The sequence below is a fragment of the Eurosta solidaginis genome, chromosome 1 (assembly GCF_040869045.1).
Source record: "Eurosta solidaginis isolate ZX-2024a chromosome 1, ASM4086904v1, whole genome shotgun sequence".
Lineage (NCBI taxonomy): Eukaryota > Metazoa > Arthropoda > Insecta > Diptera > Tephritidae > Eurosta > Eurosta solidaginis.
Genome location: NC_090319.1, coordinates 86,762,952 through 86,784,174, shown reverse-complemented (window position 1 = coordinate 86,784,174; position 21,223 = coordinate 86,762,952). Strand labels below are relative to the sequence as shown.

At 42.6% G+C, this 21,223-nt stretch overlaps 2 protein-coding genes across 9 annotated transcripts in view; both read left to right on the top strand.

Moving 5' to 3' along the window:
* Nucleotides 1-3,253, top strand: part of LOC137236421 (uncharacterized) — a 59,997-nt gene extending 56,744 nt beyond the window's left edge. For both annotated transcript variants that reach the window (XM_067759019.1, XM_067759018.1), the window contains exon 7: nucleotides 2,765-3,253. In XM_067759019.1, coding sequence (XP_067615120.1) covers nucleotides 2,765-2,800 — 36 coding nt within the window. In that variant the 3' untranslated portion in view covers nucleotides 2,801-3,253. The remainder of the gene's footprint in view (nucleotides 1-2,764) is intronic.
* Nucleotides 3,254-8,181: 4,928 nt separating this feature from the next.
* The window catches only part of Sbf (SET domain binding factor), a 154,801-nt gene continuing 141,759 nt past the window's right edge, over nucleotides 8,182-21,223 (top strand). For 6 of the 7 annotated variants that reach the window (XR_010948407.1, XM_067759011.1, XM_067759008.1 and 3 more), the window contains exon 1: nucleotides 8,188-9,343. Coding sequence is in view for 6 of the 7 variants with exons in the window: in XM_067759011.1 (XP_067615112.1) it covers nucleotides 9,289-9,343 (55 nt within the window). In the remaining variant the exon portion in view is untranslated. Of the gene's footprint in view, nucleotides 9,344-21,223 lie in introns of all 7 variants that reach the window. The other variant, XM_067759009.1, reaches the window with a different exon arrangement.

The following is a 21,223-nucleotide window of genomic DNA, read 5'->3' as shown; positions in this document are numbered from 1 at the left end:
AAGACACCAAGTTCCCTATCTGCGCTTCGGTGGATCCCTTAGAGCCTCAATAGAGGTGGTAGTTTGGACGCCCAAATGGCAGACGAGGCCACACGTCTGCACTGATGGTTCAAAGTACTGGAGAGAGTAGGGTCTGCACTAAACTGCGAACACTGAAGGAAAATAGCTTAAACTCCAGCCGGGTCAATTTTACATTGACAGCCAAGCCGCAATTAAGGCTGTAATCTCCCAGAGCACAACACAGCACAAAGTATGGCACAGTGCAAGCAATCCTTGATAAAAATCGGAATAGGGAGAAATATACATCTATATTGGGGACCTTGGCATGTTGGTATACATCGAAATGAAAAAGCGGATGAGCTAGCTAAACAGGGCGCATTTTTCGAAGCTTGACCCGTAGACTTCCCAATCAGATCGAGCGAGTTTGAAAGAAGACGAGAGTTGCACATGATCGACCAAGCAGGAACCAAGTGGGGGCTGCAAATTGTTGAAGATCATGTGAAGGTCTTACAACTTTAGACTATCTTTTCATTGAAAAGAGGGAATCGTACGCTCATGATGGGTATTCTGACTGTACACTGCCCTCTGGCGTCGCATGCTTTTAACTTAGGCGTTGTCAGTGATAGCAGATGTAGGAAGAGCGGGTTGGAAGATGAAGTGAACGAGCGCGTTTTGTGCAAGCTAAAACGCCAGCTTTTTTTTTTAGCTCAGCTATCAGATCTATAAGCCGCAAGTAGCATATATAGGTCCCAGAAAGATTCTAGTGTTTGCCAAGAGGGCGGAAGTATTTTATAAAATATTTGGTTGTTTCTGATAGGGATTTTCAGTTTGGTCGTTGAGCAAACTTCTGGTAACACTATGGACTCATTTAGTCGACGTGAGGTCCTCACGGACCAGCCAGTGCTAAAAACCTCTCGGGCAGGTGACGGATAAGATAGCGCACTAGTTTTGTACACAATGGACAGGATGTTCAAGATGTTCAAGATGTCTACTCTTAAGAGTTTTGACAGTAAGTTCAATATAGCGTCGCATATGGTCGGCTATATTCCGCGGGTGTTAGAAAGAGATGCAGGAAGAGACCACGATAATAACTTTAAAAATCGGGTGATCCAATCTGTTTGTTATTTCGACGTCTACCCTGCAAAAATTGTTGGATTACGTGTTCCATTTTCTTCATGCTGGAATACTCTAACAATACTCCTTTGCAATGCGTTTGCGGACCACCATCAGCCGATCATTGCTCGTTTTTCAACGACCGTGATCACGACACGATGACGATCGAACAGAGTTGCCAAAAGTAAAATATTGCATACAAATAACTGATAATAAAATTTTACTATGGCAACTCTGATAAAATGCAACCACGCACTGGTTTTATGTGTACATAGTATAGAGAAATATTAGTTTTTTATTAACGCAAATGCTAAATAACATAAGAATATTCGTAGTATAAAATATAAAAGTTGTATTGCCCCTCTTCATTTACTTTCATTTTTAATTAAATTCACTCCGATAATTCTTTACGACACAATTCCTCTTTAGTACTTTGGCATATGATCCTCTGTGGGTGCTCCACGGAGTACTACAGTGAAAGTACTTGGAAAGTACTCTCACGTATGTGCTCTATGGAATACTCACAAGCAAAGCGAGAGTGGGATCACCTAATCCTCTACTAGGACATCACAATGTTAATTGGAGCACATTTTTTGTATGAATACAGATTAGCTTTGGAACACTCCTATACTCCTAAAGGAGTATTCCTTACACTATTTATGGAGTACTCGCGTTTTTTGAAGGGTATGCTGAAGATATTACACTTGTCTTGAGGCCGCGGCACAATGACAATTTTCATATAGATGCGTTTAACACAAGCTTATGCATTTCAATAACATTGCCACAATCAACCGAGATGTTGCATTTGTAAATATGAAGGAACTTCAGATTTGGCAGTTGAAGTTTATTTCGCCTTGCCCATTCACATACAAAATTTCGCGAAGCGCTGTTAAAAACGTTCTCCCTATATGTACAACAAAAATACTTGCTAAAGCGCCAAATACACGACACGAACATTTCCGCGAACATTCCGCAATCTTGTTCGCAGCTTTGGCCATACACCATACGAACTTTTGGCCGAACATTAGTTCTCTTTCAGAAATTTTTTATTGTCCATTTTACTTTTCCGCGCACGTCTGTTCCGTTCAGAAATTACTACGATTATGAGCTATTTCGCCATACACGCACGAACAGTTCGCGCAAATGTTCGCCAAAAATTAAAATATTTTGAATTTTGGCGAACATTTGCGCGAACTGGCAAACACCACCATACACGACAGAAAAGGTCGCAGAAACATGACATAACGGGAATGTTCGCGGAAATATTCGTGGCGTGTATTTGGCGCTTAACATATTTTGTGTCGTATTCGATTGTTATATTGCGGTTTTTAACGAAAAAAGTTAGAAAAGTTACCAACCAGTGGGAAAAATAATTTCACTTGCAAAGTGTGCCAACATCCTTAGCCAAATCAAATGTCAAATTCTTTTTCTTATGACTTGCTTGCAACAAAATTTGGGAGATGACTACTTTTCCATATCAAATGGTGCCAGTGTCGCTCAATCAACCGTTCTCCATAAAAATGCGTGCAATCTACTCATAATGCATTAGCTTGTGTTAAACTCATCTATATGAAAAACTGCTTATGTGACGGAGTTATTAGCCACAATGAAACTCACGAGCATTTCTTTCTCTTCTATTTTTCTCTTCCAGGCACGCATCATGAAATGCTCAGAATTGTTACGTTGATTGCTGTGAATTTTTTGTTTATATTTTTGCTGTGTGTTAATGATGATGTTAACTATCTACATATGTACTATGTTTATGTGTGTGTAGATTATTTTTTGGTAATCTAAACTAACATTGTTTACTTTATGAAATATCTATTTTTAGCTACATATATAAAATTTTTTTATGCATGTTGGTCGTATCAGATCAATTGAATGAAAATAATCATTTTGCTGGGAGTCATGGTTGAGAATTGATTGTTTGAGTCAATAGCAACTCATTTGTTCAATGACACAATGAGTCAAGCAAACAATCGAATAATTCTGAATGATTCAGATCGGCGTGGCATACCCAAAGTAGCACCCCAAATTTTTTTTTAAGAAAGCACTATGTAAAAAATTAATTGGAAGTGCTACTTATCGTATGACGTGTCGATATATGATTCCCTAGTGTTTTTTGAGATTATTTTAACAAATAAATTTAAAAAAATCGAATTTTATTGAAAAAAATAAAATGTCAAACTGTGTTAATTTTTATAAAACGAGTTAAAACTAAACCCAATACCGAGAATTTATACTAACCCCAGCGGATTAGGGGGTCAGAATATACCCGCGGTAGGTATGCCTGTCGTAAGAGGCGACTAAAATACTATATTCAAAGGGTTGTGTAGCGCCCAATTGTCAACCTCACCTATCCGTGGCAAATCCTGTTTCATTAACAGCCGAGGCTCTTGGCGACCCCGTACTCCTCGTCGATCTAGGGGGATGGAAGGGCGGGATGGCCTAGAAGGTCGCATGTGGTCATAACAAATCGTTCCCGAGATGGTCGAGCTTGGTACCGGAACGTACCGGATCTGCATCCGGCAAAGGACCATCAACATCGATAACACTGCCCAAGGCCTTCGGAGAGTGTCCTTATCGCAACAACAACAACAACAACAGAATTTATACTATATACATATGAGAAGAGAGAACAAACACTGCGGACAGATACCTAGCAGTTCTTTTAGCCATTCAATAGGGACGAAAAGTTAATAAATTTGCAGTCGAATTCTCAAAGAGGAGTTCAAAGAACACATGAACACCACGTTTACACATGCCATAATGTACAATAAATCGTCAGTAGATAATCTACGCATTTACATATGTTCCATCCCTGGGAACCAGATTATTATATCGTCTAATTTTCACGTTTTTTTTTTGTGCTTCCATTAAGGCGCTACATAAATAAAATAAAATAAAAACACGCAAAAATGCAGAATTAAATTTTGCAAATCATCTGCCGTAACTGTTCGTTGTTTCCAACAAAGCGTTGCCGCTGAGAACGGTGAGAATACCGACCGCGTAACCGTGAGAATACCCAGCGGGTTAGGGGGTCAGAATATACCCGAGGTAGGTATGCCTGTCGTAAGAGGTGACTAAAATACCAGATTCAAGGGGCTGTGTAGCGCAACCCTTCAGGTTGCCAGCGCAATATATAGCTTCTCAAAACCCAATTGTCAACGTCACCCATCTGCGCCGAATCCTGTTTCAATAACAGACGAGGCTCTGGCGAGCCCAAGCTCCTCATGGAACTTTGGGGTGGGGAGGGAGGGATGGCCTGAAGGTTTAATGTGGCCACATAAATCGTTCCCGAGATGGTCGGGCTAGAACCTTGATGGTTCTGTTACAGGAGCGTACCGGATCGGTATCCGCCAAAGGACCATCATATCGATAACACTCTCCAAAGCCTTCGGGGAGCAACCTTATCGCTTCAACAACAACAACAGTATACCGACCGCTCTCATAGCCCTCAGATCTGCCACGGGATGTCTTATGTCACCCGAACACCATCTACACAGTGAGCTGGAATACTCCAATATGGGAGATGAAATGCTGAACAAACTGCCTCTGTTGAATACCCAGAAACCAGCCATCCGAATAGACGTTTGATTACAGTGGCCCCGTCTCCCAACCACTATGAAGAAATCCGGTAATAAAAAAAGTCTGCCTTTCATACAAAAGAACCTTAAAAATGTCCTAAAACCGCTATGTCCAGCTTGTAACGTGTCCCTACATGACGCCAACCATGTTGCCAGTTGCAATGTGGAACCTACACCTACATATATCTTTGGTCCAACCAACCATGTTGATGCTGCAAGTTTGCTCGGACTCGCATTAGAGGATTATGTTGACAATTTGTTGTTGTTGGTGTTGGTGTAGCAGTAACTGAAATGCCGACCACCCAGATAATTTGCGGTCCACCTTTTAAGACATGGGGGAAGGGTAGACCCTTCCAGGTCTTGCAGTAACGAGCCGTGGTTGACCGTATCAAAAGCTTTTGATAGGTCTAGCGCTACGAGTACTGTTCTATGGTGGGGGTTTTGATTTAAACCGCAATTTATCTGGGTACTAATGGCATTTAGCGCGGAGGTAGTGCTATGGAGTTTTCTGAAGCCATGCTGATGGGAGGCTAGTTGCAAATTTGCTTGGAAATAAGGGAGCAAAATGGCTTCGAGCGTCTTTGCTACTGGCGATAGGAGAGATATCGGACGATACGACTCTCCTATGTTAGCTGGTTTACCAGGCTTTAGTAGCGGGACCACCTTGGCCATTCTCCATTTCTCGGGTATGACAAAGGTGGAAAGAGACAGGTTGAAGACCTGCGCTAAATATTTGAAACCCTCTTTCCCTAGGCTTTTAAGCATCGGCATGGCTATGCCGTCTGGGCCCACTGCTTTGGATGGTTTAGCGCGACCAATGGCGTCCTCAACCTCTTTAGCGGTGATGGTGATTGGTGACGCGCTGAATTTGTGTTTATGTGCGTGTCTGTTGGCCCTCCGTCTAACTTTGTCGACCGTGGAATGCATTATATATTGTCGGCAGAAAGCGCTCGCGCATTTTTTCGCATCCGACAGCACTTTGTCGCCAAAGGCGATGGAAACTTTGTCTTTGTGCTTAGTCGGATTCGATAGGGACTTTACGGTGGACCAAAGTTTACCCACACCGGTAGAGAGGTTACAACCTCTTAGGTGCTCCTCCCATTTCGCCCGCTTGTGTTCATCCACAAGCAATCTGATGCGTTGGTTTATATCCCTTATTTGGGGGTCGCCTGGATCAAGCTGCCTTATAAGGTCCCGTTCTCTCGCTAAGTTTGCGGCCTCCGCCGGGAAGTGGGGCCGGATTTCGGGAATTCTCCCGGCGGGAATGAAACGTGCCGAGGCGGATTCAATGACCTTGCGAAAGGCACGCTCCCCTTGGCGGGCATCAGTCGGGATAGGGAGGGCAGCAAAGAGGTTGTCTGTAAAGGATTTATATTCTCCCCACTTTCCTTTTTTAAAGTTTATGAAAGTGCGTTTTTCGGTGACGATGAAGTCGGCGGTACGCTCGAGCGAAACAAGTATAGGCAGGTGGTCGGATGCCAATGATACCATCGGCTGCCAGTTGACGCAGTTTACGAGTTCTGCGCTCACGATTGAGATATCTGGCGAACTGTGACAGCTTCCTACCATACGTGTGGGGGCGTCTCCGTTTATTGTGCAGAACGTCGTTTCTTCTATTTGATCCGCCAACATCTCGCCCCTACTGTCCGCCCGCAAATTTGAATGCCATAGATCATGATGGGCATTGAAGTCGCCTAAAATAATGCGATTGTTTCCAGTGAGTAAGGCTCTAATATTAGGGTGGTATCCACCGGGGCAACAGGTGGCAGGGGGGATGTAGATGTTGATGATTTCTAGGTTTGCATCGCCTGACCGGACAGATAGGCCTTGACGTTCTAAGACGTTGTCCCTGCGGTCGATGCCAGGATCAAATATGTGATATTGCACAGAGTGGTGTATTATAAACGCGAGGCCGCCTCCATTTCCGCTCTCGCGATCTTTTCTGTGGACATTATACCCAGAGCAGGACTGCAATGCAGATCGTGCTGTGAGTTTAGTCTCTTGAATCGCAGCAATGCGGATGTTGTGCCGCTTCATGAAATTGACTATCTCCGTAATCTTCCCAGTTAGTCCATTACAGTTTAACTGCAGAATTCTGAAGTGCATGAGGGGAGACGTCGCCACTCTGGGGGTAAGTGACGGGTGACTACGCCTGGGTTCAGGAAGGCCAGGACGCAATTGCTGTTGTGGCCCTGGGACTGGGCGTCCTTGGGCAAGCATTGGGGTACCCAGATGATTTGGGTTTGCGACCTGGCAACATGGCGCGATGAAACCCGCCGAGGGGTTGCCGTCGCGGAGACCAGAACATCTAGGAAAGTGGCACCACCCGAGGCAGGAGCTGCATTGGGCGGATGTCGCAAACATATATATTCTGTGCTGGCAAACGGTGCAAACGGAGGTAGGGACTAAGAGTCTGTTTCCCTGACCTACACGATTGCTGCCGGAAAAGAGGGGGGGAGAAGACGGGGGCAGGGGCTGTTGCTCAGCATTGCTTCCGACTCTACTACGAAGATTGTAGTTATGAGTGGTAGCAGCTGTTTGAGTTGTTGGCGCCGTAAGGCGCGAGCAGCAGCGGGTACTTGTTGTGGCTTGCTGAGCAGCGGGGCTGCTGGAAGGTAATGGGGGGGCGCTTAGACGTAGACTACGGGACGCCCTTGGGCGTGAACAGCAAGGAGCCACAAAAAATTTATAAAAGTTACGTGGACGTCGGGTTTTGGAATCAAGCCCAGAACAACCTGTCCGATGCAACCATCCCTTACACGAGACACACTGAACAGAGTATGACCGTCCTAAAAAGATTCTTTTCCGGCAGATGCAGCAAAACCATTTCTCAGGACCGAGGTCAGGAGACGGACCCGGATTGGATTCGATACCTTCCCGGAGCAAGAGAATATGGAGCAGTCCTGCTGCAAGGAGCTGCTGGGAGGATGACAATTTGTGGGAGGGACGAAACAAATTAAATGGGGTTACACTGAAATGACAGTCCTTGGTCGGGAAAAATCCCGAGTCGCTCCGGTACATAGAACCGACTGCCTTGGGAAGCGTTGACAATTTGTTGCATATATTGGATAAGACGAAGCACTGATACAACAAAGCACTGCTACAAGAAGCTGAATAGAGTAGGGGATCGATTTCCTGTAGTTCCGGATAGATTCTGAAAGTTAGGAAACGCAGCTATAGAAACACCACTGGATTTAATAATAATATAATAACCTAATTAATTAATTATAATAACCTAATTAATAATATAATAACCTAATTAACGATCCCCATTCAAAGCGTGCGCTGACAGATGAGTTGACAGCTTGTATTTGTATAGGGATGGTCTTATAGGTTATTTTTATGTGTTTTGGCCTTTATTAGCGAAGATATAAACCACATGCAACTTGACACTTTGTATTTATGGCAACACCAAGTAAATTATCCAGCTGGCACCTTTTTATTTTATGGGAATTGTTAAATTCTTGTTTCCAGCTGTATTCGTGGGTGTAGTTAGCGTTTGGAAAAAGCAATAGAATTGTGCTTGATTTTGATGTGTGCCGTGTAAACATAAAAAAGACGGGAGAAAAAAGTATATTAGCTAAGAACTTGACACGAGAAGATTAGCTGGGCAATGACGCATGTACACTCCAATTTGTTTATAATTGACTTTCGTTTAAAGTGAAATTCCAATTGTGCGCAAATAGAAAATTGAGTGTACTACATCGGCTGGCCGTTGCCTCGCTGATTACGCTCGCTTCATTGGAACAAATCGCCTTTCCTCTTCAAAAGATACAAAACATAAAATTCTTTAGGGTGTGGTTGTTGTGTTTTCAGTGAAGAAAGTTGAGATAAACTTTTTTAAGTTTGTATTCATGTTTGGCAAAACTTGAGGAAAAAAATGGATGCGCAGTGGCTTATGAAGATTATGATGCGACAAAGCTAAAACGTAGCCATTGTTATAGTGAATAACAAATGAAAAGCAGTGAAAAAATATTAATATGAGTTAATTTATGCAAAATGCGTACAAAATTAATGGAAAAATTTATGCAAAATTTGATGGTGTACATACAAGTTTGATGATGTTGACAACGGCGGTTTTGTGTAATAAGTTGCAGGAAGGCATTGACTTCTCGCGCTGATAGTGATTGTGAAAGGGGTAACGACGGGAGCGTTTGCAAGAAAAATAATCGACCCACGATATTTCTTAAGTGCAAATATATTTCTTCTACATGCAAATTATTATGTAAACATATGTGTGTGAAAAGTTCACTTGTTTTTTAATAACAAAAAAAACCTACTCATCAATCAGCAATTTACCTGCTTTTACCAAATTGTGCATGTGGTAGAAAAATAAAAATAAAGTGAAAGGAGCTGATTAAAAGTAGCGTTGACGTTTGAAACAGCGCCGCCGACGCCTGCGCTGACGTTGACGCTTCTGTCGCCCGTGTCAACACAATTTTTTGTTGCCGCTGTTTGTTGACATTGGAAGTGCAGCAGGTGTTCACGAAGACGCGCGCTGGTAGGCGTTTGGCTGCTGGTGGTTGTTGGCCGGCTGAAATGAGCCAAAGCAAATATACGCCGCATCAACAACAACAAAATATACGTCATGTCCCGGCTTGCTGATTATTTTGTTATTGTCGGCTATGATAACGATAAAGAACGTAAGTAGTAAATATTGTCATGGAAATGTCGCATGCAGGGCAAAATTGATAACAAAATTTACCTTAGGGACAGAATATAATAATAGTTATTGAAGTCCTTCAATTTACATTACCGCTTTGCACGTAACACTTTTCTGCATTGGCGGCTTTCGGCAGCGCTTATAAAAAATTGCCCTGCGTGGGTCCCACACCAGCTTCGAGACCAAAACTATATCCGCGCAAGGTAAAAGTCTAGTTGAGGGGTCGACTGCTAATACGCTACCAAAAATATCGAAAAGACGCGTATTAATCTCGAGAACAATAATCCGAAGGCGGAAAAAAAAAATTGTATCTCTGTCCGGTCACGGTTATACCACACACCCGGACTTGGCATGGCGTAGCCCAGGGTTATTTTTTTATAAGCGCGGCCGAAGGCCGCCAACGCAGAAAGGTGTTCTGCGCAAAAATACTATGGATCCCACCCCCGGTTTCGGAGGTACCCGCAGGTCTTTTCGGTTTTTCGTTAATATCTTTTGAACGAGTTAAAATTTTTATTTTCCGCCTTCGGATTATTAATACTGATGTCCAGAAGCGTCATTTGACACCTCTTCGATATTTTTGGTAGCGTATTAGCAGTCGACCCCTCAACTAGACTATTAGCCCGCGCAAAACACTCTTGTTGCCATTTTTTTTTTTTGGTACAACAATCTCATCAAAATTACAACAACCACATGAAAATTGTTTATTTCTTTTGCAAATATCTCTTGACAGACCCAAAATGTTAGATTCGCGATCCTGGATACAAAACGCGTCTTTTGATACCCCTCTTGATATTTTTGGACGTGTATTAAGAGTGTCATGCTGTTGTATAAAATTACCAACGCTTTTTAGACACGTAAATTGGACCTCCGTAACAAATTTGGGTAAAAGTCTAGAACAGCGGTTGACTGCTTATACGTTTCCAAAGAAAGGGAATGTCAAAGGACTCGATTTGACCTCAGTAAAGCGAAAGAATAGTTTTGGATCGTTCAAAAGATATTCACGAAAATAACCCCGAACTTCTCCGAAACCACAGAACACCTTTCTAAATTAGCGACCCTTTGCCGCGCGTCCAAGAATATCGGGATAGGTGTCAAACGACGCGTCTGACCTCCGCCACAATAACCCGAAAGTGGAAAAAATCCAACTCTCTCAGGAGATGTTTGCATATGAAGTTGGCAAATTACCGTGTGGTTGTAATTTTGCTGTACACAGCCAGGTAATTTTTTATATGCGGAGCCGAAGGCCGCTAATGTAGGCAATTGGCCTGCGAAAAAATACTATGGAAACAGGGAAAAGTAAGATTCGCTGTTACAAGTTCCTCTCCCTTCAAATCACCGAGTCCTGACGGTATCACTCCGGTGATGCTCCAGAAACTCGGTGAGCCTATTATTATCTGCCTGGAAAGGGTGTTAAAGACATTTTTTACCGAAAGCAGGCATAAGATCACATGAATACCCTTAAGAATAGAGACCAATTAGCCTTATCTCCTTCATGTGCCGAAAGACATGGAACTTGGGGCGTGGAGGGAGGGAATGGCCTGAAGGTTTAATGAGGCCACATAAATCGTTCCCGAGATGCTCGGGCTAGCACCTTAATGGTGCTGTGGTACCGGAGCGTACCGGATCCAAAGCCTTCGGGGAGCAACCTTATCGCTACAACAACAACAACAACCTCTTTTATGTTGAAGGTTCACGAATGATATCCACATTAGGTCGGTCCTAAATTGATCCAAGCTTTCTACGGCACAACATGCGTACATAAAGCGCAAGTCTACAGAACCTACAATGAAAAAACGTTGGCTGTCTGTTTAGATACATATAGAAATCAGCGCTGTTACCAACGCCCGGCACAGAGCTGGCATAAACAGCCTTATCTGCCAATGGACGAAATCAATGCTGGAGATTAGCGAACACAAACCAACATGGGTTCGGTTACAACTACCCGCATTATGAGCAGAGGAAAAGAAGGTAGAATCCGTGTGTAAACAGCGAATTTATGGGAGAGGTGCTAAGTAAAATACATAGGTAATAACACTGGTATAATGACCTCATCTCAGTCGGTGGTGTTTTAACAGCGCTTCTCTCATCCAATAGGTACCACCATTATCCACAACGAAAGTCAAAGAAAACTTTCTGATTTCACAGGGTTGGAACATACATAGGTACATATGTAGGTGTTAGAAGCGTTGGTTGCACATTGCAACTAGAAGGATGGTTTGTCATACGGGGTCATGGGTTGGCCTTGTAATTCGGCGTGTGCCGGCTCCAGAATGCCAAAATGCTTGCAATCAGCTTGCGAACTTTTCCGGACTTGGTACTATCACTGACCAAGTCCACGGCCACTCTGTATACGACTTGAAAGGAGCAGATGACGCAAATATTGGACGTTGACTTCGATGATGTGAAACGCACTCTGGAAAAGACTGCAGGCTTGCCAAAATGCTACACTCAGAACTGCAACGGAATGTCTTTTTATGGCCCCTAAATACCATCTTCATAATGAGGCAAAAGAGCTCAACGTTAAAGAGCATAATAAAATGCTGAACGAAAGTTTTTTCTTAATTGTCACAAGCCTGAACACCCTAGCAAGATAAGGTAACATCTCCGTAAGCTGTATGATGAGCAGAACTGCTCAACCCCTATACACTTGTAGCACTTTTGTTCTGGGTTTGCCCTGAATCATAGGCAAAAATTCAAATTCACACTTGGAATATAAAAAAAATGCTTGAATTTCTTATGAAAGTGCCAAGAAAAAGCACTCCCGTATGAAGCTCAGGCACTTGTGTATGATACAAAAACTTACACTAACAATTTGAAAACTAAAAATTATCCAAAAACATAGCACTGAAAAAAATTTGTAATCAAAATTGATTCATAAATAGAGATGGGAAATGGGCAAATACCCAAATGGTAAATACCCGGTAAATTGGGTATATATGGTAAAAATGGGTAAATACCCAAATATTTACCCAAAAGAAGGGTAAAAATAATCTTTTGGAAAATATGGGAAACAAACACAAATTCAATCCAAAATGTACCCAATTTGTCCTATATTGGTGGGTAGTTATCAATTATGCTATCGGTTGAATTAGTTTTAATCTGTAATTCAGCGTTTTTCAAAAATATTTAGCCAAGAATACATCCGTTGCAAAAATTTAAGTTTACCCAGTAAACATTTTAAGTCAAACAAACAAGAGTTGGAAAAATATCTAAATTGGAACGTTTACAGGCGGTATGTGCTCATTTGGGATGCTGTAACCAATGTATTTCCTATAAGTCATAAGTAAGTCTTAAAAGGCGTTTAAACAGCTCATATTATACTCTAATGGAACTCTCCGACGTCATTTTTAACTCTAATAAACTCTGATTATCTGAGACCTATATGGCTTATTTATTAGGCATCGTCAGCGCTTATTGGGGTCATATATAGTTCGACACACCTGAACAGAGCGTGGCAGCTTTGCGGTCACATTAAAGATGTCGAGAAGCGTCCATGAGCGGAAAAACGTCGATGCTTATACAAAAAAAGAATAGCAGGGATAACAATAATGTACAAATGTAATTCATTTTGTATTAAAATGAAAAATTGTCGTAACAAAGTTCCAAAATTTGTTCCAAACTCGCTGTGACGAACATAAATAGTTGATAAATGATAATTTTGCATGCTAGGTTAGGAGCTTTTAGGCCGCTAAAAAAAAAGCAAAAATAAAATTTTCTTTTACCCTCCTAAGCGTTTCGACGCTTTTCTGATTCCTACATTGCCCACTTATTTTGGATTCGTTTCGGATTCTTAAATTATGAGCGAAGTGAGCATGTTTGAGGGGTAGCTTTGTTTGCTTAATATGTGTACCCTATAAACATTCCTTTACAGTTCTGGAGTTCAATATGGGTCCGAAAAATATCAGCTTCAAAAATACTATTAAAGTCAATATACACCTTTTATTACTCCAATTTGATGATATTATGAGCAAACGAAAAATATTAAAATCAGTAAACTAGGCAGCTCCGGAATAAAAACTCAGAAAATTATCTGTGACAATTTATTCCAAATAAATAATTAATTCAACTAATACTTATTTCATTTCTATCTTGTCCTCATGGGAGTTTTATCACAACAATTTTCTCCCCTATGTTTTCCGCTTCGGATATATGTTAAAAGGTCTTCCTAAAAGCTTTGAAGTAGCGTCATTAAAATACTCAAAATTAGCAGTATATGACGTCAATAAGGCTCATAAGATATCGGAAGGAGGCCTGTATAAGACTTATGTTAGAGGCAAAATATGAGCATATATCATTCGCTTCAGGCTCCTAAATGAGTTCATAACGAGTGCACACGATCCATATTGTGGACTACTTTTAGACTAATTGTTGACTCCAAGTGTTTGCTGGGTTGTTTGTTTAAAATCAAAACGAAATTTTCTTAATTTCAAATGACGTATAAATTTAATTGCTGAATTGTAATTCCAAGCAGCCTCAATTCAAATGAGTTTTAAATACCCAAAAAAAGATACAAAAAAGGAATAGTTATTCCGGGTATTTTCCTGATATTTACCCATACAAATGGTAAATACCCCAGCGGGTAAGGGGGTCAGAATATACCCGCGGTAGGTATGCCTGTCGTAAGAGGCGACTAAAATACCAGATTCAAGGGGTGTGTAGCGCAACCCTTCAGGTTGCCAGCGCAATATATAGCTTCTCCAAATCCAATTGTCAACCTCACCTATCCGCGGCGAATCCTGTTTCACTAACAGACGAGGCTCTGGCGACCCCAAGCTCCTCATGGATCTTGGGGTGGGGAGGGAGGGGATGGCCTGAAGGTTTAATGTGGCCACATAAATCGTTCCCGAGATGGTCGGGCTAGCACCTTATTGGTGCTGTGGTACCGGAGCGTACCGGATCTGCATCCGGCAAAGGACCATCACATCGATAACACTCCCCAAAGCCTTCGGGGAGCAACCTTATCGCTACAACAACAACTACAACAACAACAACCCGGTAGAATCCCAACTCTATTCATAAATAAAATTAAAATAGATAATTGACCGCGGAACTGAAATATAAAATTAGTTTGTCTCCTTATGATATTAAAAGAACAGAATTTTAACTGGTCACACATATGATAAATCATATCTACACAAAAGTGGAGTTTTCAGTTCAGTGGTTTGATTGATGATGTATATCATAAAACTTTTGTTTGTCGTTTTTTGAATGAGATTAGAAGTTCATATGATCTTTTTATTAATAATTTTTCTTTTAATGATATTTTTATTAATATGAATCTTACCAAAGTAACTCAATTGATTAACTTCTTTAATGAAGCGAAAATTGGTTTTAAATAAATGATAGTATTATTCCTTTTAACTTGTTGAGGAAATTATAAAATTTTATTTTTTCCTTTGTCGTATCCACCTGTTTCTTTTCATTTATCCGATTATTATTATTATTTTTTTCTGTTTAAAGAATTAAATATCATATATACATATTTATATACATGTATATATACATATTTAAAAAATTAAATGGCCAACTTGCACTGCATATAAAAACAAGGAAGAAGATTTACAAGAAGAATATCAAGCTGGGATTTTTTTGTTTGAAGAATTACCTGGCAGTGGGATCAAACTTTCCAGCCATTATATCAAATCTCAAAAAAAAAAAAAAAAATATATATATGGGGTATATGACCAAAGAATATAAGCAAAACTGTACCAAAAAAAGAGGAGCCTATTCCAACTTCATATATTAGTTAATTACCCTCAAGGGAAGTCAATAACTAGTGATACAAAATTCTGGTTCAGAACTAGACCTAGAGTGCCCTCACTAGGGTAGGCACCTTGTCGTTGGTGTGAGGGCTTAGCCGAACTCCATACTGCCCGACTATCAGACGGAGCTGTTTAGGACTGACATCTACGCCGTTTCGCCTCATAGGAGAGCGGCGGGATGTCGGTGACCAAGAACTGCCAACCCCCTAATCCAGAGTGTTATGCGGACCGTGCCTATTGGACGATTTGCAGCCAGGGGATAATTTCGGCTGTATTCGAACGGAGCCTTCCCGATACCGGGCCACCTCGGGAAGTATTGATGGCCTTACCACAGTAAGGTGGTCGTACGACCAAGATGAACGACTCATTACCTAATTGTAATTAGGACGATGATAAGAGGAGGACTGAGTCGCAAGCCAAGGACGACAAATACGCATTAGGCGATGCGTGGGACTCGGGGAGAGGGGGTATCAATGAACTCCGTGTTGGAGAAGCGCACAAATGAAAACGAAGTAGAAGAGTGGAGAAGGGTACGAAGCAGAGGAATCAAAAGAGCTCTCTCGCAGTACAGTGCAGCACTAAGAATTGTCCAACGCCTGGGAGCAGTGAGGCGGTAGAACTAGGTCGAAGACAGCTCAAAAGGTTTGCTGCGAGAGACACTCGTTTTTGCAACCGGTGCGAGGAGGAAGAAGCGTCGAATTGCGGAATGAAGAAGCAACGTTCGGTGGAAGGCGACAAGCCTGCTTTCAAGAGGCAGATAGGACCCAGTCACAGAGCCGCGAAGCAGGGCAATTGCATAAACAAGACAAGTAGGCCCAAAGCTGTAAGACAGATGGGCCCCAATAGCGAGGTAGCAACTACCTCGAAAGCTACGAGTCAGAGGGAAGTTCCAACTACGGAAGTAGGAGGTAAGCCAAAGGGAGATAACGCTAAGATTCCGGCTTCCTCGGAGGTGCTAAAGGAAGTTAACGCTAAGACTCCGGCTTTTTCGGAGGTGCCAAAGGGAGATAACACTAATACTCCGGCTTTTCCCGAGAAGATGAGTGATGTGGCAAAGCATTCACTGGCTGTGGCGCTGGTTGATCGTAGCAGTCCTTTCGGACAGATGACTACTGAAAGGTGGAGATCTGTAGAAAGGGAGCTTATTAGCTTAATGCTTAAGATGATGCGGGAACAACCAAGTAAGCTCCTTCCAATCTTTGATTCGGGGGATGGTATAATGGTGTGAAGATAATAGCGTGCGACAACATCGCGAGCTTGCGGTGGCTGGAGGAAGTGGTTCCAAACCTCCAAAGGCAAGGCACGAACGCGCGGTTTGAGGCGGCGGATAAAGCGCAAATCCCCACGGTACCAAAAGTTAAGGTATGGATACCATGCGTTATGAACTCGGAGGATACACTGTGACTTCTGTAGAATCAGAATCCGAACATACCGACACAGGATTAGAAGGTATTTACTGTATATCGGCCTACAGAGGAAGGTAAGTTCTACATCTTCCAAATAAACAAGCAGGCGGAGGATATATTGTACACGCAGCTTGGCAAAATGTCCTTTGGCACAGACAAAATTTACATGCGACTCAGGAAAAAAGTCCCGAGTATAATAATCCTAACACGCTAGAGGTGGGCGAAGTCGAAAAGGACCTCAAAAGCCTAAGAGAAAAAAGACAGGTGGAGGTAGCCGACGTCACCTCGAAGGTGTTAGAAGAGAACCAACCGCCAAATGGAGCTGTGACTCGCACAGAGGAACACCCGGCACAACAGTTACGAGAGCCTGAAGGAGGCCTCGAATACTCTAAGCCAAAAGGGCAAGGGGGACAAACAGCCCAATGGTGCTGCAAGTCCTACAGAAAAACCAGCACAGTAAAGTGACGTCGAGCGAACTCCTAACCCTTGAGGAGTCGTTTGACGTGGCGCTGATCCAGGAGCCGTAGCTCTCATCGGGAGGAAAGGTTTCTGGACTTAGCGCACGCGGGTTTGGCGTTTACTACGCGCAAACGGAAGGACGGGTGTGAGCTGTAGTAATGGTAAGGAAACAGCTGCATTCATATATGCTGCCTAATTACACTACTGAGGAACTCGTAGTGGCGGCCGTTGAGCAAAAGAATAAGCGGGAATTTATTTTGGAATCCTGCTACATGGGCCATGCTGCGGAGGTTCCACCGAAGGAGTGCAAAAGGCTAGTACAGGAGGAAGGGCGCAAATGGCAGTTGGTCATAGGCGCAGATGCAAATGCGCACCACAATGCGTGGGTATGAGCAGATACGAACGAGAGAGGCGAATCTCTATTATGTTACATCCTGGAAACCAATTTGCAGATAGCCAATAGGTGAAATGTCCCTACATACATTGGTCCAACATCTAGCAATGTTCTGGATATTACATTGAGCTCCGAGCGTGATATATCAAGGTATGATTGGATGGTTCTTGATAGACCATCCTTCTCCGACCATGCGTATATCTGCTTCAGCATCCCCCCTCAAGAGGGTAGAGAAGGGAGGAACCCTTAGAAACCCTAGGTCAATGAACTGAAATAAATTCCAGAAACAGGTAGAAACAAAAATGGGACAACCCAAAGAGGTTGCCAATGTGGAAGAACTGGAGGAGTCGAATGAATTCCTAACAAGGAAGCTTATGACTGCGTATAACAAAGCTTGCCCTCTGAGAAGATTCAGAGGAAAAGCAAAGCCGCCATGGTGGAGCAATGACCTGAGTCTTCTAAGAAAACAGGTAAAAGAACCAGCAGATATCACTCATATTTCGATCACGGAGCGGGTAGTACCGGGCTTGGTGACCGATACGAATGGGTAGTGAAGATGTTGGATGTGGAATGGCTTAAAATAATATTGGATGGGTGCATAAGGCTGAATCATGTACCGCACTTTTGGAACTGCTCGTGTAGCTTTCTTACAAAAGGCGGGGAAGATCGGTCACGTGTATCCCAAAGACTATACACCTATTATCTTAACATCATTTCTGCTCAAAACTTTTGATGGGCTGATAGATGTGTACATAAAGTCCAACGTGGATGAAAAGCTGCTCTCCACAACACAGCATGTGTACGCCAAAGGCAAGTCGGTAGACACCGCATTGCCTTGGGGGGGTAATAAGCACAGATAAATCCCTGGAATATAAGGAATATGCTCTAGGAGTTGTTGTTGTTGTTGTAGCGATAAGGTTGCTCCCCGAAGGCTTTGGGGAGTGTTATCGATGTGATGGTCCTTTGCCGGATACAAATCCGGTACGCTCCGGTACCATAGCACCATTAAGGTGCTACCCCGACCATCTCGGGAACGATTTATGTGGCCACATTAAACCTTCAGGCCATTCCCTCCCTCCCTACCCCCAAGTTCCATGAGGAGCTTGGGGTCGCCAGAGCCTCGTCTGTTAGTGAAACAGAATTCGCCGCGGATAGGTGAGGTTGACAATTGGGTTTGAAGAAGCTATATATTGCGCTGGCAACCTGAAAGGTTGCGCTACACAGCCCCTTGAATCTGTTATTTTAGTCGCCTCTTACGACAGGCATACCTACCGCGGGTATATTCTGATCCCCTAACCCGCTGGGGTATGCTCTAGGAGTCTTCTTGGACATTGCCGGGGCTTTTAATAATGTTTCTAAATGGGCGATTATGGATGGTCTTAATTACATTAAAGTACATTCAGCCTTAACCAGATGGATCGGCTGCATGTTATTTTGCAGGAAGATTACATCACAATGGGGATTGTACGAGGCCACGAAATCAGTGGACAGGGGCACGCCGCAGGGAGGGGTGCTATCACCTCTGCTGTGGACGCTGGTCATCAATCAACTGCTCAGACGATTCGATGAGGGGCCCGTAAAACTTACGGCTTACGCAGATGACGTTGCAATAGTCATAAGTGGAAAGTGCCTTCCAACGATTAGTTCTTTGATGGATCGGGCGCTTCGGGATATTCATACCTAGGCATCTATTGTCGGCCCAAAAAAGTCATTGCGGAGAAGACGGATATGGTCTTGTTTACAAAGAGGTACAAGGTCCCAAATTGGACCAGGCCTAAGTTAGGAGGGGTGACCTTACAGGAGAAACCTTGCACAAAATATCTAGGAATCATCCTAGACAGTATGCTGTCATGGTAGCTCAACGTGGAGGAGAGGGTAAAGAAGGCCTCAGCGGCATTTTATGCATGTAAAAGAATGCTGGGGTGTACGTAGGGCTTATCGCCCTCTCTCATTTGGGTTTTTATAGCGATTGTAAGCACTATGCTATACTAAGGAGTTCTTGTTTGGTGGAAAGCCACACAAAAAACAACATATCTCAAAAAATTAGAGAGGGTATGCAGACTATCGATGTTTAGCATTACGGGAGCCCTGAAAACAACCCCGACGGCTGCACTGTATGCCATTCTGCACATTCCAAAGTAGTGGAAGGAGTAGGGTCTGCGGTATACTGTGCTGATCCGGAAATAAGCAGATCCTACAAGCTGCCGGATTACTGTAGCGTTTTCCAAGCGGAAATATTAGCCGTAACCAAAGCAGGAGAAAGTAGTAGAGAATACCTTAAGCTGCAACCGTGTTAACTTTTATATTGGCAGTCAAGCAGCAATTAAGGCAATAATCTCGCATAGCACAGCATCTAAATGCGTGTTAGAGTGTAAGCAGACTCTGGAGAGAATCGGGACAGGGAGAAGTATACATCTATATTGGGTCCCAGGGCATATGGGAATAGATGGGAATGAAAAGGCGGATGAACTAGCTAAAAAGGGCGCATCCCTTGAAGCTTGCTCCGTAGACGTCCCAATTAGACTGGGCGAGATTAAGCGAAGGCGAGAGGTGCACATGATCGACCAAGCAGGAAAGGCGTGGGTCAAGCGCGGGGCTGTAAAGAGTCGAAGATTATGTGTTGGTCTTACAACCTTAGACTAAAAAAGTTGCTTCTATCATTAAAAAGAGAGGACTGTACACTCATGACGGGTATTCTGACTGGACACTGCCATCTGGCGTCAGCCTTTAAATTAAGCTGGGTCAGTGATAGCAGATGTAGGAAGTGCGGGTTGGAGGAGGAAACGATCGAGGACGTTCTGTGCCCTGCACTTGCCAGGCTAAGACTCCAGCTATTAGGAGTGATACATCTGTCAGATTTAGAAGCATCAAGTGGCTTAAGTCCTAGGAAGCTTCTAGTATTTGCCAAGAGGACGGAGTTATTTTATAACATAGGTCCTGGTTTTTGATAGGGTTACTCAGTTTGGTCGTTAAAACAAACTTCTGATAACACTACGGATTCAATCAGTCTATGTGAGATGAGAGTGCCAAATAAGTATTAATTCGTTAATAGCTAGATCTTCAGTTATAAAATCGACAAAAAACCTGCTACCAGCTTTAACGAGCTGCGGCTACATATGAGAATGCTTCTTTCTCAACACTATTCCACCAGTACTATCGAAAAAGTACCAAAAAGAAATGTGTATATAGTTAGGAACTAGTGAAAAGTTAAAGCAGCGGGGCCAATTTCCACCGCCTATGACATCGCCATGTTAAATTCGCCAGTTGAAAACATGTAAAAGAGAAAAAGGGCGAACTATTAGTGGTTCAGAATGCAGTAGAAATGCACTTATTTTGAACTAGAGATTCTCCTTACGGGGTAGTTTCTGTGACTTTTTATTTCAATTCGGTATATTATTTTTCTTGGTTATGAGACATTTTTTGACTGGAAGTGGGGGGAACCGGAAAGTAACCATGCCTATCATTTACTTGTTAAACATTTTATTAAATTCAGATGGTATTTCAGCACCTCAGTAATCTCTGTTGCGAATATATGTATGTAAATTTGAACACAAATTTAAAACAAACCACGCGGAGCCCTCTAATAAAGCATTTCAAAAGTTTTCAAATTCAATTTCCAATGCAACATTCGCGGATATCTCTACATTATCTTTTAGTATGATTATTGAAACCCAAATTCCGACGATATATTTATATAGAATATGTTCCCGCAAAACTTTAGGCCACAGGTCAATGTAATTTTTCGCTACTTTCAGAATTAAATTTTTTGGCTCTTGTATGTTGGTGATATAACTATTGACGTAATATTTTAAGCAAACATTTTGTAACATGAAACCAAA